We start from the raw sequence: 14,355 nt of genomic DNA on the forward strand, positions 1-14,355 counted from the left end.
CACTACTTGCCCAGATGAGCCTGAGCCCGCCTACGGCTGCCGCTGATTGGTCGGGCCGGCATGGTTCGACCAATCATCTTAACTGCCTGTGCATGACAAGATGGATACGTCGAGAGAATCTCTTTTGATCTCGCGAGGTTATCCATCTTGCAAGCAAGGTTAGCGGAGTGCGTCATCATTCAGAAACCACGCCCAAAATGGGGGGAAACAAAAACTCCCCCCACCCCCCCAATCCTGGCGTTATCCTATGTCGCATGCATGGTCGCGTGTTGCACACAAAGATCATATATACGGAAGTTGAACACTCCAACTTACTTCTTTGACAGCTAGATCCACATTTTTCTTGCCAATTCTCAATGGCTTCTTTGTTTTGCTCCAGAGTACAAAAATACTTTAATTGGCGATTTTTTACATTTGTTGTCTGCACAGCCCACCACACAGCAGCTTTTAGCTATGTTGAATTCAAGGAAAATGACGCTGGTGCATGGGAGTGAATGGAGTACTTTGGCCTATTTCATGCATTGTCTCTATGTTTTAAGCTCAAACAAGCCTACATAAACAAATACAACAACCCCAGCATGCAAGCTTTCAAACTATGTCTGGCTAATTTGAATTCAAACTAGCTAAAAGCAAAGAAAATTGCAGTGCATTGTTTGGAGATTTGTAGGAAATGAAATACTTCTGCATTTTCTTTTCAAAATCCCACTTGCCAAATCCCACTTGTGCAGGCAAATATTTCGGATGATTAAGGAGGAGGAAATGTTGGCAATCTGGCTTTTGGGTGTTTTGCCAAAATGGCACACACACACACACACACGGAAATACAATACATCATCTTAGTCGTGTGTGCTGATGAGAGTTGTGATTAAAGGGTTCGGTGGGCACTGGACATTTTTCAGATTTCAAAGTGGGCCCCGGCATTCTTAAGTTTGGGAACCCCTGGGATAGAGAATCCCCCGTAGAGATTTATTCAGGAGTCATGACGTTGGTGGTGATCATGGGAGGGGGTGGGGGGAAACAACTGTTCCAGTGATGATGATCACCAACTGAGGATGACAGCACAAATGTGAGTAATGACATAGTAATGGGCTCTATCTACTACCACCACTGCTTAGGTGATTGGCTCAGCAAACAAGGAGAGACAGATGTCTTGACCTGATTTGATACTGGGAAAATGGAGAAAAGGGGGGCAATTGTGATGTCACTCGAGCAATTGTGATGTCTCCAGTGATGTCACTTGAGCAGGGAGTTACACACCCTGAATGAAAAGAAGGCGTGCACAGCATAGGGGTGATATAACCTGGAACTGGGTGATTGATGCTGCAGAAAGCCAGTCTTCATGATTGAAATTTAGGTCAAGACCACACAAAAAAATAGTTACCGCTAGGGATGCATGATATATTAACGATCATATCGGTATCGGCTGATGTTAGTAACCTTTTTATATATCAGTATCGATCTGATGAGCAAAATAACAGCAATGTTAATATTGGTATATGGTGTAATATCAGTATCGGCCAACATTTTCACATTGAGAGGAAACAATGCGGTAAATCTTTGATTTATGGGCTTTCCCAAATGTTTTGGAAATAAACAAACACATTGCTTTTTCAAATTCAGTGTTTACATGGGTTTTTCACTATGTACAAAATGTGATTATCATAGAAATGTGTTTTTATATAGACATCTGTAAATATCAGTTATTGGCTATAAGAGCAACGTTAATATCGGTTATCGTATCGACCACAACTGGTGCATCCTTAGTTACCGCCCAAGCCTACTCTAGAACAGTTAGTAGGGAGCATCTGTCTCTCTCACTGACCTGTCTCTCTCTCTCTGTCTGTCTCTGACCTGTCTATCTGTCTGACCTGTCTCTCTCTACCCTGTCTGCCTCTCTCTACATGCCTGTGTCTCTGAGTTCTCTCTCTCTGTCTGTCAGGACGAGGCTAACAGGAGTGGGGGTAAATGGATCATCCGTCTGCGTAAAGGCTTGGCCAGTCGTTTCTGGGAGAACATCATCCTGGCCATGCTGGGAGAGCAGTTCATGGTGGGAGAGGAGATCTGTGGAGTGGTGGTCTCCATACGCTTCCAGGTAGGCCTAGTGTACTGATTGATTGATTGATAATTGTATTACGTGTCATGCACACAGAGTGCCCAACCATCACGGGTTTACAAAACACCAAATATTTACCGTTGCAGTGGTACATTCAATCCTATACATCCACATAGTGCTCAAACAATACGATACAATCATTTTATCACTCCCCAAACAAGATGTTCTGTCTTTGCTCCCAGGTCTGACAAATAAAATCTGCTACAAAAAAAACGTCTTTTCCTGAAGCACAACTCAAGTTTCTCATAGTCATCCATCTAAAAAAAAAAGTAAAAATGGAGGACATTCTACTAAAGAGTACATCCCTTGCATCTTCGTATGCAGGACAGTAGAACAAGACATTAATCTCGTTTTCAATTTCACTTAACTCACACAGCAAACAGAGTCTGTCCTCTTCAGGGGCAGCATTAAACCTGCCAGTCTCTATGGCTAAAGGAAGACTTCCAGAACATAACTGTGCCCACAGAGACCTGTTTTCGTTTGTTTAAATTAAACTTCACATACACTGTAGCAATCTTTTATGAGACTGTTCTTAATTTTAGTTTATACCATACTAGCAATGTACCCGGCGTTGGCCGGCTTAAATAGGCACAAAGCAATAAAACTGCGCCTTTTGCTTGGCTGGAAATGATGGTGCTGTCCAGATGGTTTCCAGGAGTATGACCGCCATGCAAATGTTCGGCCCAATCCGACCTGGGTTGTGGGCGTACGGTGGTTCCCAGTATTTTCCAGGACCTTCCAGGTGGTTCCAGGACTTGATAACCTGCCCATGACCTTACCTGGATCATAACCGCCCGCCATGCAAAATTACAGCCCAATCCCACCTGGGGTGTGGATGTGTGGTGTTTTCCATGTGTTTTCCAGGGTTTTCTAGATGGGTTCAGGGCTTAAAGGATGGCTTTAGCGGTAATCAACCCTTTGTATCATATATAATCTAGGTAAAATAAGCACATGGCCAGTGTTTTGCCTTCCCTCTCTGTTTACCTTATGCTGAATTTGCTCCTGCCCCTGTCTGCAGAAACTCCGCCCCCACCAGCTGCAAGTCATTAGGGCTCGTTAAGGCTCTCCATGCATTCTCCATGGATGCACATACTTAAAACATAACAATTAACTAACAGCCGCCCTCAGAGCAGATTCTGCCTCTCCAGCACAACTTCCGTAGCTCCGTTGTGACGCGTAACGAGTCAGAACGGAGCGCTTTGGCAGAGGAGGAAATGGGAGATCTCTGTGAGGAAAACACAGAGAGCGGTAAACACTGCACATGTGCTTATATTACCGAGATTATTAATGATACAAAGTGGGTTGATTACCGGTAAATGATGATGATCCTTTAATGATGGGCCCATGACCTTCCCCAGATCATAACCCCCCGACATGCAAAATTTCAGCCCAATCCGTATATGTTCTCGGAAACCCCAAACACCAGAAGCATAATCGGACACAGGAATTATGTCTTTTTGTCTACATATGGAACGGAGGAAAAAAGCATCTCTCATATTTTTATCAGTTTGTTTTATTTAACCTCACAGTCACTCATTAGCTGCATTATGTACAGATCCTTTCCAAAAAATTAGAATATCATGGAAATACCATGGATGACCGTGGGCTTCAGCGGATTGTCAAGCAAAGACGATTAAAAAATTTGGCGGAGATTCAGATTTCTAATTTCTAAATTCTAATTTCTTGAAATACTGTTTTGGGGGTTTTCTGGAGCTGTAGGCCAAAATTATTAAAAATGAAACAAAGGCTAGAAATATTTCACTTTGTGTGTAATGAATCTATAATCTATGAAAGTTTCACTTTTTGCCAGGAATTATGGAAAAAAACTAACTTTTCCATGATATTCAAATTTTTTGGGAAGGATCTGTATGTGACATTCATGGCATGAATCACAAACAAAAATAATAATAAAACAATAATTAGCCTAAAAACAATAAGGCCGCCACAACAGCCACTCTTGTCCGCCTGTCTTTAACTCATTGAGTGCCAGCCACTTTTGGAGAACGGACGCTCCCAGTGCCAGAGTTTCAGAGCGTTTTCAGTGATTTCTCGAGGCCCACAGAATATTGTGTGATATTACTATGTAAACACCGAACACGCACAAAGAACGAGCTGACTCTATTGTATCATCAGCAAAAAAAAAATTATTGATACCATTTTCCGTTCTTTAGTTATGAGCCGGAGAAGATAGGTCGTTTTGAGCAAATACAGGCGTTTCAAATTAGAAGCTGAGTTATTCCGCCTTTTGTGAAATGAAGCATTTCAAGCACATTCACTGACTCTGAAGATAATATTTTCTGATGTAGTGACGTGGTGTAGTTGTGTGGTGCCCTGCGTGCCCCACCCCCCTCTCCCCCCCTCAGCTGCAAACTCCTCCCCACACTAACACACAGCCTAACACGCACCCAGTCTATTTTCGGAGTGCTCCGTTTTTGTGCGCCGGCTCCCAGCGCGACACGGAAGAGCCAAACCGGACTGCTGAGAATGGTTTGGCCCTTCGGCGTCGGGTGCTGCTTTTCTGGCGGCTAATCGTGTGGAGAAACTATGCAGACAGACAGACAGAGGCAGAGGGGCTCAGTTGTGGGCGCGGATTGACTGCTGTTCGCAGCCAACGTCAGCTCCAGACAGAGCAATCTATATGGCTCTGGCTGGAGCATGAGCGGTTTCTCTTTCATCACGGGGCTTTTTCCTGCTGTTTTCCGGACCTTTCTCTAATCTGGAGAGTACTGTCGCCACCTAATGAGTCCGTAAAATAGGTTATACACCTTCAATAGCTACAATATTTGTACAGGAGATGCCTGAGGCTTTGATCCACGTCCCACCGTCAAAAAACGCAATTGACGAACATACTGTACTCGTCCTTGGCATTCTACATTAGTATCTGAATTGACGAACATACTCGTCCTTGGCACTCAATGAGTTAATACAGTACTTTCAGCAAATGGCACTGCATGGTGCTGGAGTTGTATTTGAGAATGTTATCACAATATTTATATTTAGTCTTTAGTATTTATATTCCGTCTTTTAGTGTGTAATACTTCCACACTGGACTGCGTTTTGCTAGCCCCATATGAGCTTTGTTTGTTTCCTCCTACTTCTTCATGTGACAAGCTTTTCACATGACCACTCCTGGTGCATGCACCAATAGTTTGGGTGAGGTACGCCCTCTGCTGGACTGGTATGAAAGTTAAAAGTGTGAGCTCTGGAGATTGAAGTGATACCAGCGCCGCTGCTGGCCATGTGGGTGCCCTAAGCGTAAATTGTGAAATTATTATCGCTTAGGGACCGTTCGTTATTTAGGGAAGGGTCCACTGGAGGAAAATATGGGAGGGTCATCCTGTTTTAAATTTAGTCACTCTCTTTAATTTGAGTCCAGGGGAGGGGTATACAATTTTGATTCGATAAAAATATATAAACTTTTTTTTTTTTTTATGTTTGCTTTTCGGACAACTACTGAGTTGCTTCATTTACACCCCTCCTGTCCAAACTGTTTGGTATGTCCCGGTGCATTGTTTCTCTTTGGCGGTCCTATCTGTCGATCTTTGTGCTTGGCCTATCCAGACAGTAGGCGTGTACGATCGACTTAGCTTGATCTGTGTCCGTGTTTGTGTAAAGTAATTTTCAACACCTTACCTTTTTTGTCGATGTGGGTCATCTGGTGGCAGGGGAGGTTGTTCTCCTGCTTGACCAGTTCCGTCCGTGCTTGGGATATTCCTGGAATTTACAAACTTGGTGACAGATCAATTTGTTCAAGGGACATATTGATTCTGTATTTTGGGTATGGCTAAAATACACTTTTTGCAAACTTCCTATTCAATTTTGCTCCTTTATTTTTGGCTCTTGGGAAATGTTTTGTTTTATAGTCCAATATGACATAGCTGTTTTCGGTTTCAGTAGACCGTATCAAGTATTGCCTAGTCTCTCACGTGCTCGCCGCAGTCGCTGCTTTATGCAGCCTTCTGGCTTTGAAAGAGAGCTCAACTTGCCGCAGTTTCCCAACTGGACTATCCTAGTCGCTGCTTTATGCAGCCTTCTGGCTTTTGAGGCAATATGTGATAACGCTTCTCAGGCTGTCTTGCCCTGCAGCTAACACTGGACCATCCTGGTCACTGCAAAATACAGCCTGTCAAGAGATTTTCTAATGGTCCTGAGGTCATCTTTATTATTTACATTGGGGTGTCCCCCCTTGTCTCAAGAAACCCACAAGATACTAACTTAGGTTATTTTATATCAGACAAACAGTTAGGTAAGGAATTATGAAATTTAATTCAACTTACCGAACTGTTCTTTTTGGTTGCTGTTTTGTTTTGTTTAGTTAGCATGGTTGTGGGGTTCTTTCAGACTTATTCCTTATATAGTCTTGAACTCATGTTGGTTCCCCAATAATGTGTGGCCTTTTCCGCCTACTACTATGTCGACTATAACATAGTGTCGCCTTCTGGCCATCTACAATTATGTCAACCTGATGTTGGTTCCCCAATAATGTGTGGCCTTCTGGCCATCTACAATTATGTCAACCTGATGTTGGTTCCCCAATAATGTGTGGCCGTCTGGCCATCTACAATTATGTCAACCTGTGAAAGAACACTTCTCAGGCTAACTCGGTGCTTGTATCTCTGGCCGATCCTAGCCAGTGCGCAATAAAAACAGTGTGTCGGCCATGCCAATCTACACCCTGTCGAGTGAGTTTTTAGTGATTCTGAGGAGATCTACAAAAGCATCAACTTGGTCCTGCTTCCTTGGACCCGTTGCTGGACCTACAGTATTTATAGATCCATATCACAAAAGCCTAGACAAACCCACAACATGCAGACATTTCAGATTCTTTTAGATATCAGACGACAGCTCAGTAAGGAATTATGAAATTAATTCAGACTTACCCGCTCTGTCGTAGATACCCTGCAAGTGACGCCAATTGTTAGAGAATGGAATTTCAACCACTCCTCATCCGCAATATATATATATAACAGCTGATATAAACCAAATGAATCGAACCCAGGAGCCAGAAATATGTCTTATAGAAGTAAAAACCATACATTCTCTGGCAATCTGTATTGTCAGAGGACTGAATCTCAATGTACACATTCTGATACGTTATACAGAGTCCAAATATTCAGCGATGACTGACAGTTTAACATATGCTTTATACTGTAAGGAGGAAAAGCAGAGAGAAGGGGGATGAACTTTGGAAATGTGTGTGCGTCCACTTGAGTCTGACAGGGAAACTGTTATCAGTTGTTATTGGACACGATGCACTGCCCAAGGTCTCAGCAAAAGAGAGAAGTCCTCAATGCCACGGGTGAATCTATATGTGTGAGATGTCATGTCATGTTAAAGGAACACTCCGCCCATTTTCAACCAGCTTTGTATCATTAGAACATCAGTAGTATATCAGAAAACTGTAAACGGTTTTGAAGTCTCATCTAGTTTGACAGTTATTGAGAGTTGATTTGAGTTAATGAGTTATTAATTTGAGTTAGTGTGGACCAGTGATGTCACTGGTCCACACTTTAACACTCAATAACTGTCAAATTAAATGACAGACTTCAAAACTGTTTACAGTTTTCTGATATACTACTGATGTTCTAATGATACAAAGCTGGTTGAAAATGGGCGGAGTGTTCCTTTAACTTATTGATTAGGAAATGCCAATGGAACTTATATTGTTCTCCAACAATCAGTGATGTCACAATGCCTCCTATGACATCATCAGTGAGACAAAAATAGAAACAAACAAAGAGTACAGATTGCCCTAAGCAATATATATATATATATATATATATATATATATATATATATATATATATATATATATATATATATAAATTCAGAAAGATTGATGGTGGACTTGATATGAAAAAGGTTGACAATCACTGGGTTATAGTATTATGCTTGTCAAAGTCCATAACGATACAGCCACTATGATGAGTCTCACTATTATGGGCTGCCAGCTTTCCTGGCTGACTTTCGTTGTCAGCAGTGCTTGCCTGGGAGAGAAACCATATCAGACAAAAATTATCTTGTTGTCCAAAGAATTTATACAATATCATATCGGCATTAGACCCTGTGTATTTAGCACGGGCATTAGCTCCTGTGTATTTAGCACGGGGAGGTCAAACCTTTACAGTAAGATGCAATGCAGAGCACATCCAGCCTTGCCCGAAGTGAATGGGTTTGAATGTGTAGAGCAGAGCTCTCTGCCTGGGCCTGGCTGATGTGAGACATGGAAGGGCAGGGAGCCTCTAGAACAGAGTTATCGAAGAAGTAGGCCAGCACTCAAAAATGTCATTTGAGAAATGTAATAAGTCACCTGGGACGGCACACGATAAGTCACCCAGGTGACCTATTACATTTCTCAAAGGACATTTTTGAGTGCTAGCCTACTTCTTGTATAACTCTTGTGACTTTGTGTGGCCCTGCACCTTAATGCAACTCGAGTTTTGAGTGTGCTCACAATCGGTGAGTTTAGCCTCCAGAACAGAGCCATTAAATTATGAATGTAAATTAGAAAAACAACAGCAGATAGTCCTGTATACTCGAATGTCAGCTTCATGAGGGGTCGCAGGGGAGTCCCTAGCAAAATTAGTAAAACTAGTGCAAGGTACAAGGTACAAGCCAGGTCAACTTTATTATCCTACAAGGGGAAACTCGGGTGGTCATCATACACATCTGTTGCAGTACATACCGTGTACACACCGTATACACACACACATGCACACGCACGCAATATCAAAAATATAAAACATCTACAGTAGCCTACATAGGTTTAAAAGTTACAAGTGCAAGTGCATAGTGCAAAGTGCAATCTGGGAGTGCGGTGAGCACATTCACAGGTGCAAAGACTGTCTGAGAATATACAGCAGCATACAATATACAATATATACAGTCCAAACAATATACACAGTTTGATCATTTATTTCTTGTTTAGCGCTCTGATTGCCGTTGGCACGAAAGATTTACTGTACCTGGTTGTTCTGATTTCTTTCTGCAGAATTCTGCCGTTTGACCTGCTGCTTCTACGGAATTTCAGGTGGAGGGGGTGGGTAGGGTCATCTGATCAGCCTTTTTTTTATAAAGTCGTCGTACAGCTGTGCTGCAGACACCTGATCAACCCCAATGATCTTGCTTGCTGTCTTGATCAAGCGCTGTAATGTAACATGATCTTGGACACGCATGTTACCAAAGGTGCAGATTAGGCCAAAGGACAGAACACTGTAAAACTGCTTTATAGAACATCTGAAGAATGCGACGGTCTACTCTAAAATGATTCAGTTTCCTAAGAAAAAACAACCTCTGTTGTAGTTTTCTTGTTGCAATGCCCATTCCCCCACACACACTGCACTCTGTCAGGTCCCCCTAAGCGCAAGTTTGAAGTCGATCTGACAAACGGTTCTCGAGATATGCGAAGGACAGACATACAGACAGTCCTGGAATAAGTCCAAATTGCATGAAATGCACTCCATCGGGGTCCGAGCAGCGCACTCCCCAAGTTTAAAGTCACAATCAGACAAATGTTTCTCGAGATAAACCACTTTTTGTGTTGCAGTAGGTGTCGCTGTGCCGAATTGCACAAAATTCTGCACTGCTCTATGTCAGGTTCCCAGGAGCACACTCCCCAAGTTTGAAGTGGCTATCGAGATCAACCGCTTTTTGTGTTGCCAGTAGGTGGCGCTATGCCAAATTGCACGGAATTCAGCTCCCTGCACTCCGTTGAGTCCCCCTAAGCGCACTGCCAGAGTTTTAACTTTGAAGTCGATCAGATGAATGGATGAGATAAATCGCTTTTTGTGTTGCCAGTAGGTGGCGCTATGCCAAATTGCACCGACTTCAGCTCGCTGCACTCCCTTGAGTCCCCCTAAGGGCACTCCCCAAAGTGGAAGTCGATCGGACGAACGGTTCTTGAGATAGAGAACAGCATTTTTTATGTTGCCAGTAGGTGGCGCTATGCCGAATTGCATGAAAACAGGGCACTGCACTGCACAATAGAGCACACTCCCAAAGTTTGAAGTCGATCCGACCAACAGTTTCTCAATGGCATGCAGCAGATGATGCTCATCCATAAGCAGTTGTGGAAATAGCCAGGTGTTACTCTGGGAACCCTACTTACACAGGATGGGGGTTCCCGGAAGTGGCGTGGCCCTAGAGCAGTGATTCCCAACCAGGGGTACGTGTACCCCTAGGGGTACTTGAGCAGCTTGCAGGGGGTACTTGGAAAGATTTGATTACAATGTATTTCCAAAATGATAATAACTGGTGACTTTTTCCCAATTGAAAACTGTAAAAATTGTATTAAAGAGGAGTCATTCAAATTATTTTAATTTAATGAGATGTTAGAGAGGCCTACTAAAAGTTTAATATAAGTTTAATATAACAACTTTAGGAGAATTATGGACACACATGAATGAGGGGGTACTATCGGCATGGTAAAACAGCTCAAGGGGTACATAACACAAAAATGGTTGGGAACCACTGCCCTAGAGCACGGATACTCAACTTGCTTTGCCTGGGGGCCACTTTTGCAAAACGACAGTGGCCAGTCAATAAACATTAATATAAATTTTTCTGTAGCAGATTGTAGGATTTTGGGGTGTCAGCCGGTGTTTAGTCTCACATTTTTTTGCATAGTTAATACATATACTGTAAGTGCCTGGGTGGGGAGCAGACAGCCATATTTGACAATTAACTGGAGCTCAGTCAAATTTTATTTAACCTTAGTTTTCATTGTGAATTAGGAAATTGTCAGGGGGCCACTCTCCACCCTACTCTGGCCCCCGGGCCGCAAGTTGAGTATCACTGCCCTAGAGGATATTATTTCCAAATGTGTGACTCATTATAGCCTACCATTATAGCCACAAAAAATCTCTTAGAAATCTCACTTAACTAAGATCACTGAGCTCTACTGATTATTTCCCCTTCACATGAATATTAATGCTGCTTATTCAGCTTACAAATACACCATTCTCTGCTTATTTCATGCTGCCCTCTTTGCAAGACATTTTTTAATTGGAACCTGGGGAGGGATACTAGCCGGCCCCCCTCATTTACTCACATCAAAGTAAACAGAGGGTCTTGAGAGTGAATGGCGGCCATTCACTGTCAACGACGCTATGTTTACTTTTCTCACTACTGTCTAGGGCTGGGCGATATGACCAAAATCTCATATCCCGATATAGGTCATTTCATATCCCGATACCGATATATATCACGATATAGCATATTTTCTGTAAATTTAATTTATAGTTTATATAAAATGACCACATGGCCATTTATTTATGTAGCAGTTAAACCAGTTAAAATGTTGTCAAACCTCACAAAGGATACATGCATTCAGAATACAGATAAGCATGGCTATTCTGGCGCATGCTCATTGCGGCGACACGGTCTGGTGCGTTTGTCCGCTTGCATTTGTATTTGTTTGTCTGAAAGTTTGTCTTCTGAGATCGTTTTTTTAATTTTTTTTTGTAGACACAGTCTTAAGTATTACTTTGTGGACAAGATGAGGGGAACCACAGCAGCTCTCCTTTTGCTTTTAATCGTTAATTTGATGGACTACTCAATGCAGGCTACTGGTCTTTCTAATGGGCCACCGCTCAGGATTACCTACACCCGGGAGGCGCTGATTAATCTCAGGCATGCAGCCACACCTGCTGTCCTCCAGGATGGATTTACAGCCATAATACCACCTCCACGTCGCAATATCGACACGGTAACCACCAGAACAAGGAAGCGGGGCAAAAAAGGGGGTGCCCGGACTCGGTTTAAGAAGAAGCCTTTTAGGCAACCTTTACCATCTATTATGCTCGGCAATGCCCAGAGCATACGCAACAAAGCTGATGAACTCCGAGCCTGCGTGCAATACCTCTCTGATTACCGTCAATCATGCCTGATCTGTCTGTCGGAGACCTGGCTCACAGAGAACGACCACGATTCGGCTGCCGAGCTGGAGGGCTTCACTTTGATAAGAGCGGACCGCGACATAAACTCTGGCAAGAGCAAAGGAGGCGGCGTATGTGCTCTTATCAACAATAAGTATTGTAACCCTGCCCACATCACAGTAAAGCACAGAATATGCACGAAGGACATTGAACTTTTAGCGATTAATTTAAGACCCTACTACCTCCCCCGTGAAATACACCAGATATGTATTTTTGTCGTCTACATTGCTCCCTCAGCTGACGTCAAGGAAGCCGCCAGCATCATAGCACAGGCTGAAGCAAAGTCGCCTGATGCGGCCAAATTAATTCTCGGGGATTTTAATATGTGCAGTCTGACTGAACTTCTACCGGCATACCATCAATATGTGACATGCCCCACTCGGGGGGAGGCCTGCCTCGACCGCTGCTATGGGAACGTGGATAAAGCCTATTACGCCAAGGCTCTACCAGGGCTAGGGAGCTCAGACCACAGTATGATTCGGCTCATCCCTGCCTACCAACCCCGGCTGCGCCGAGAAAAGACACGCAAAATTGAAGCCAAGTGCTGGACTAGCGAGGCAACTGCCGCTTTGAATGACTGTCTACACCGCACGGAGTGGGAGATCATAATGGACTCATGTGAGGATCTTAATGATGCAGCGTTCGCTGTATCAAGTTATATCACGTTTTGTGAGGACTTAATTATCCCCAAAAAAACAGTAAAACTATACCCAAATAATAAACCTTGGGTCACTCCAGAACTGAAAGAACTGCTGAATCAGAAAAAGAGGCTGTTCAGCTCCGGGGGCAGTAAAGAGGAAATTAAAATTGTACAAAGTAAAATTAGGAAAAAAATAACAGAATGCAAGGCTGCCTATAGAGACAAGATACAGTCTCTTTTTAATCACCACGACTCAAAGAAAGCCTGGCAAGGTCTACAAATTATGACAGATTATAAACCCAAAAGGCACACCATGACTGTCGATGATGACTTTGTTTTTGCCAATGATTTAAACAGTTTTTACTGTAGATTTGATTCTGTTGATTATTCAACACAGCAGGCTGAAGCAGCTGATAAACTCACAGGTCTTCCAGCTAATGAAATCACAATTACTGTGGACGAGGTCAAAAGGCAGTTTTTGCGTGTTAACATCAACAAATCTCAGGGTCCAGATGGCATTAGCTGCAAGGTCCTGAGATCATGCGCTGACTCACTTGCTTTTCCTTTTCAAAAGCTGTTTCAGCGCTCCCTGGATACAGGGGTAATCCCAGACCAGTGGAAACGCTCTTTAATAATACCTGTGCCGAAGAACAACAGGCCTAAAGAGATGAATGACCTGCGGCCGGTTGCATTAACCTCTGTTCCCATGAAATGTCTCGAAAAAATTGTCCTGAAACATCTCCTCAATGAAGTCTCAACATCCTTAGATCCCTACCAGTTTGCGTACCGGCCAGAGCGGGGGGTGGATGATGCACTGCTGACAATGACCAACAGCATATATGAACACTTAGAACAACCTCACAGTTTTGTGAAAATAGTGTTCATTGATTTCAGCAGTGCGTTCAACACCATTCAACCTCACCTGCTGGTGAGCAAGCTGATGGATTATAATGTGAATCCTAGGCTTATTATTTGGATTAATGACTTTCTTTTGAACCGCTCTCAGCAGGTCCGTTTTAACGTAGCGGTTTCTCTTCTAAAATTAATCAACACAGGAGCCCCCCAGGGCTGTGTTTTGTCTTCCATACTGTACATATTGTACACCAATGAGTGTCGAGCTTTAGGCTCCACTCACACTTACTTTAAGTATGCAGACGACACAGCCCTGGTGGGGTTCCTCAAATCTGACGATGCCTCCCTGAGTAGCTTTGAAGAAGAGGTGGAGCACTTCAGCAAATGGTGCTCTGACAACTTCCTTCAGGTCAATGTGACCAAAACAAAGGAAATGGTCATAGACTTCAGGCGGAGTGGAGGAGAAGTTCCACCCACCCTTGTTAACGAGGCACCGATTGAAAGAGTTAGGACCTATAAATATCTAGGGATAGAAATCGATGACCAGCTGAAGTTCAATGAATGTGCTACTGCCAAGGTCAAAAAGCTGCATCAGCGATTGTTTTTCTTACGAAAACTGAAACTGTTTAATGTTGACCGTTACATCCTGCAACTGTTTTATAAGGCCATCCTTGAGAGCATCCTGTCCTTTGGCCTGATCTGTGTGTTTGGGAACATGCGCAACCAAGATCAAGCAGCGCATGATTAAGCTGGCAAGCAGGGTCATCGGATGTGATCAGACGTCTGCTGCCCAGCTGTGCAAAGATCTCATTCTG

At 43.2% G+C, this 14,355-nt stretch overlaps 1 protein-coding gene across 2 annotated transcripts in view; it reads left to right on the forward strand.

Moving 5' to 3' along the window:
* LOC310771132 (eukaryotic translation initiation factor 4E type 2-like) overlaps window positions 1-14,355 on the forward strand; it is a 95,365-nt gene that overhangs the window by 58,644 nt on the left and 22,366 nt on the right. For both annotated transcript variants that reach the window (XM_083663796.1, XM_083663795.1), the window contains one exon: window positions 1,940-2,092. In XM_083663796.1, the coding sequence (XP_083519922.1) occupies window positions 1,940-2,092 (153 nt within the window). The remainder of the gene's footprint in view (window positions 1-1,939; window positions 2,093-14,355) is intronic.

The sequence above is a fragment of the Poromitra crassiceps genome (assembly GCF_964638095.1).
Source record: "Poromitra crassiceps genome assembly, contig: HAP1_SCAFFOLD_376, whole genome shotgun sequence".
Taxonomy (NCBI): Eukaryota; Metazoa; Chordata; class Actinopteri; order Beryciformes; family Melamphaidae; genus Poromitra; species Poromitra crassiceps.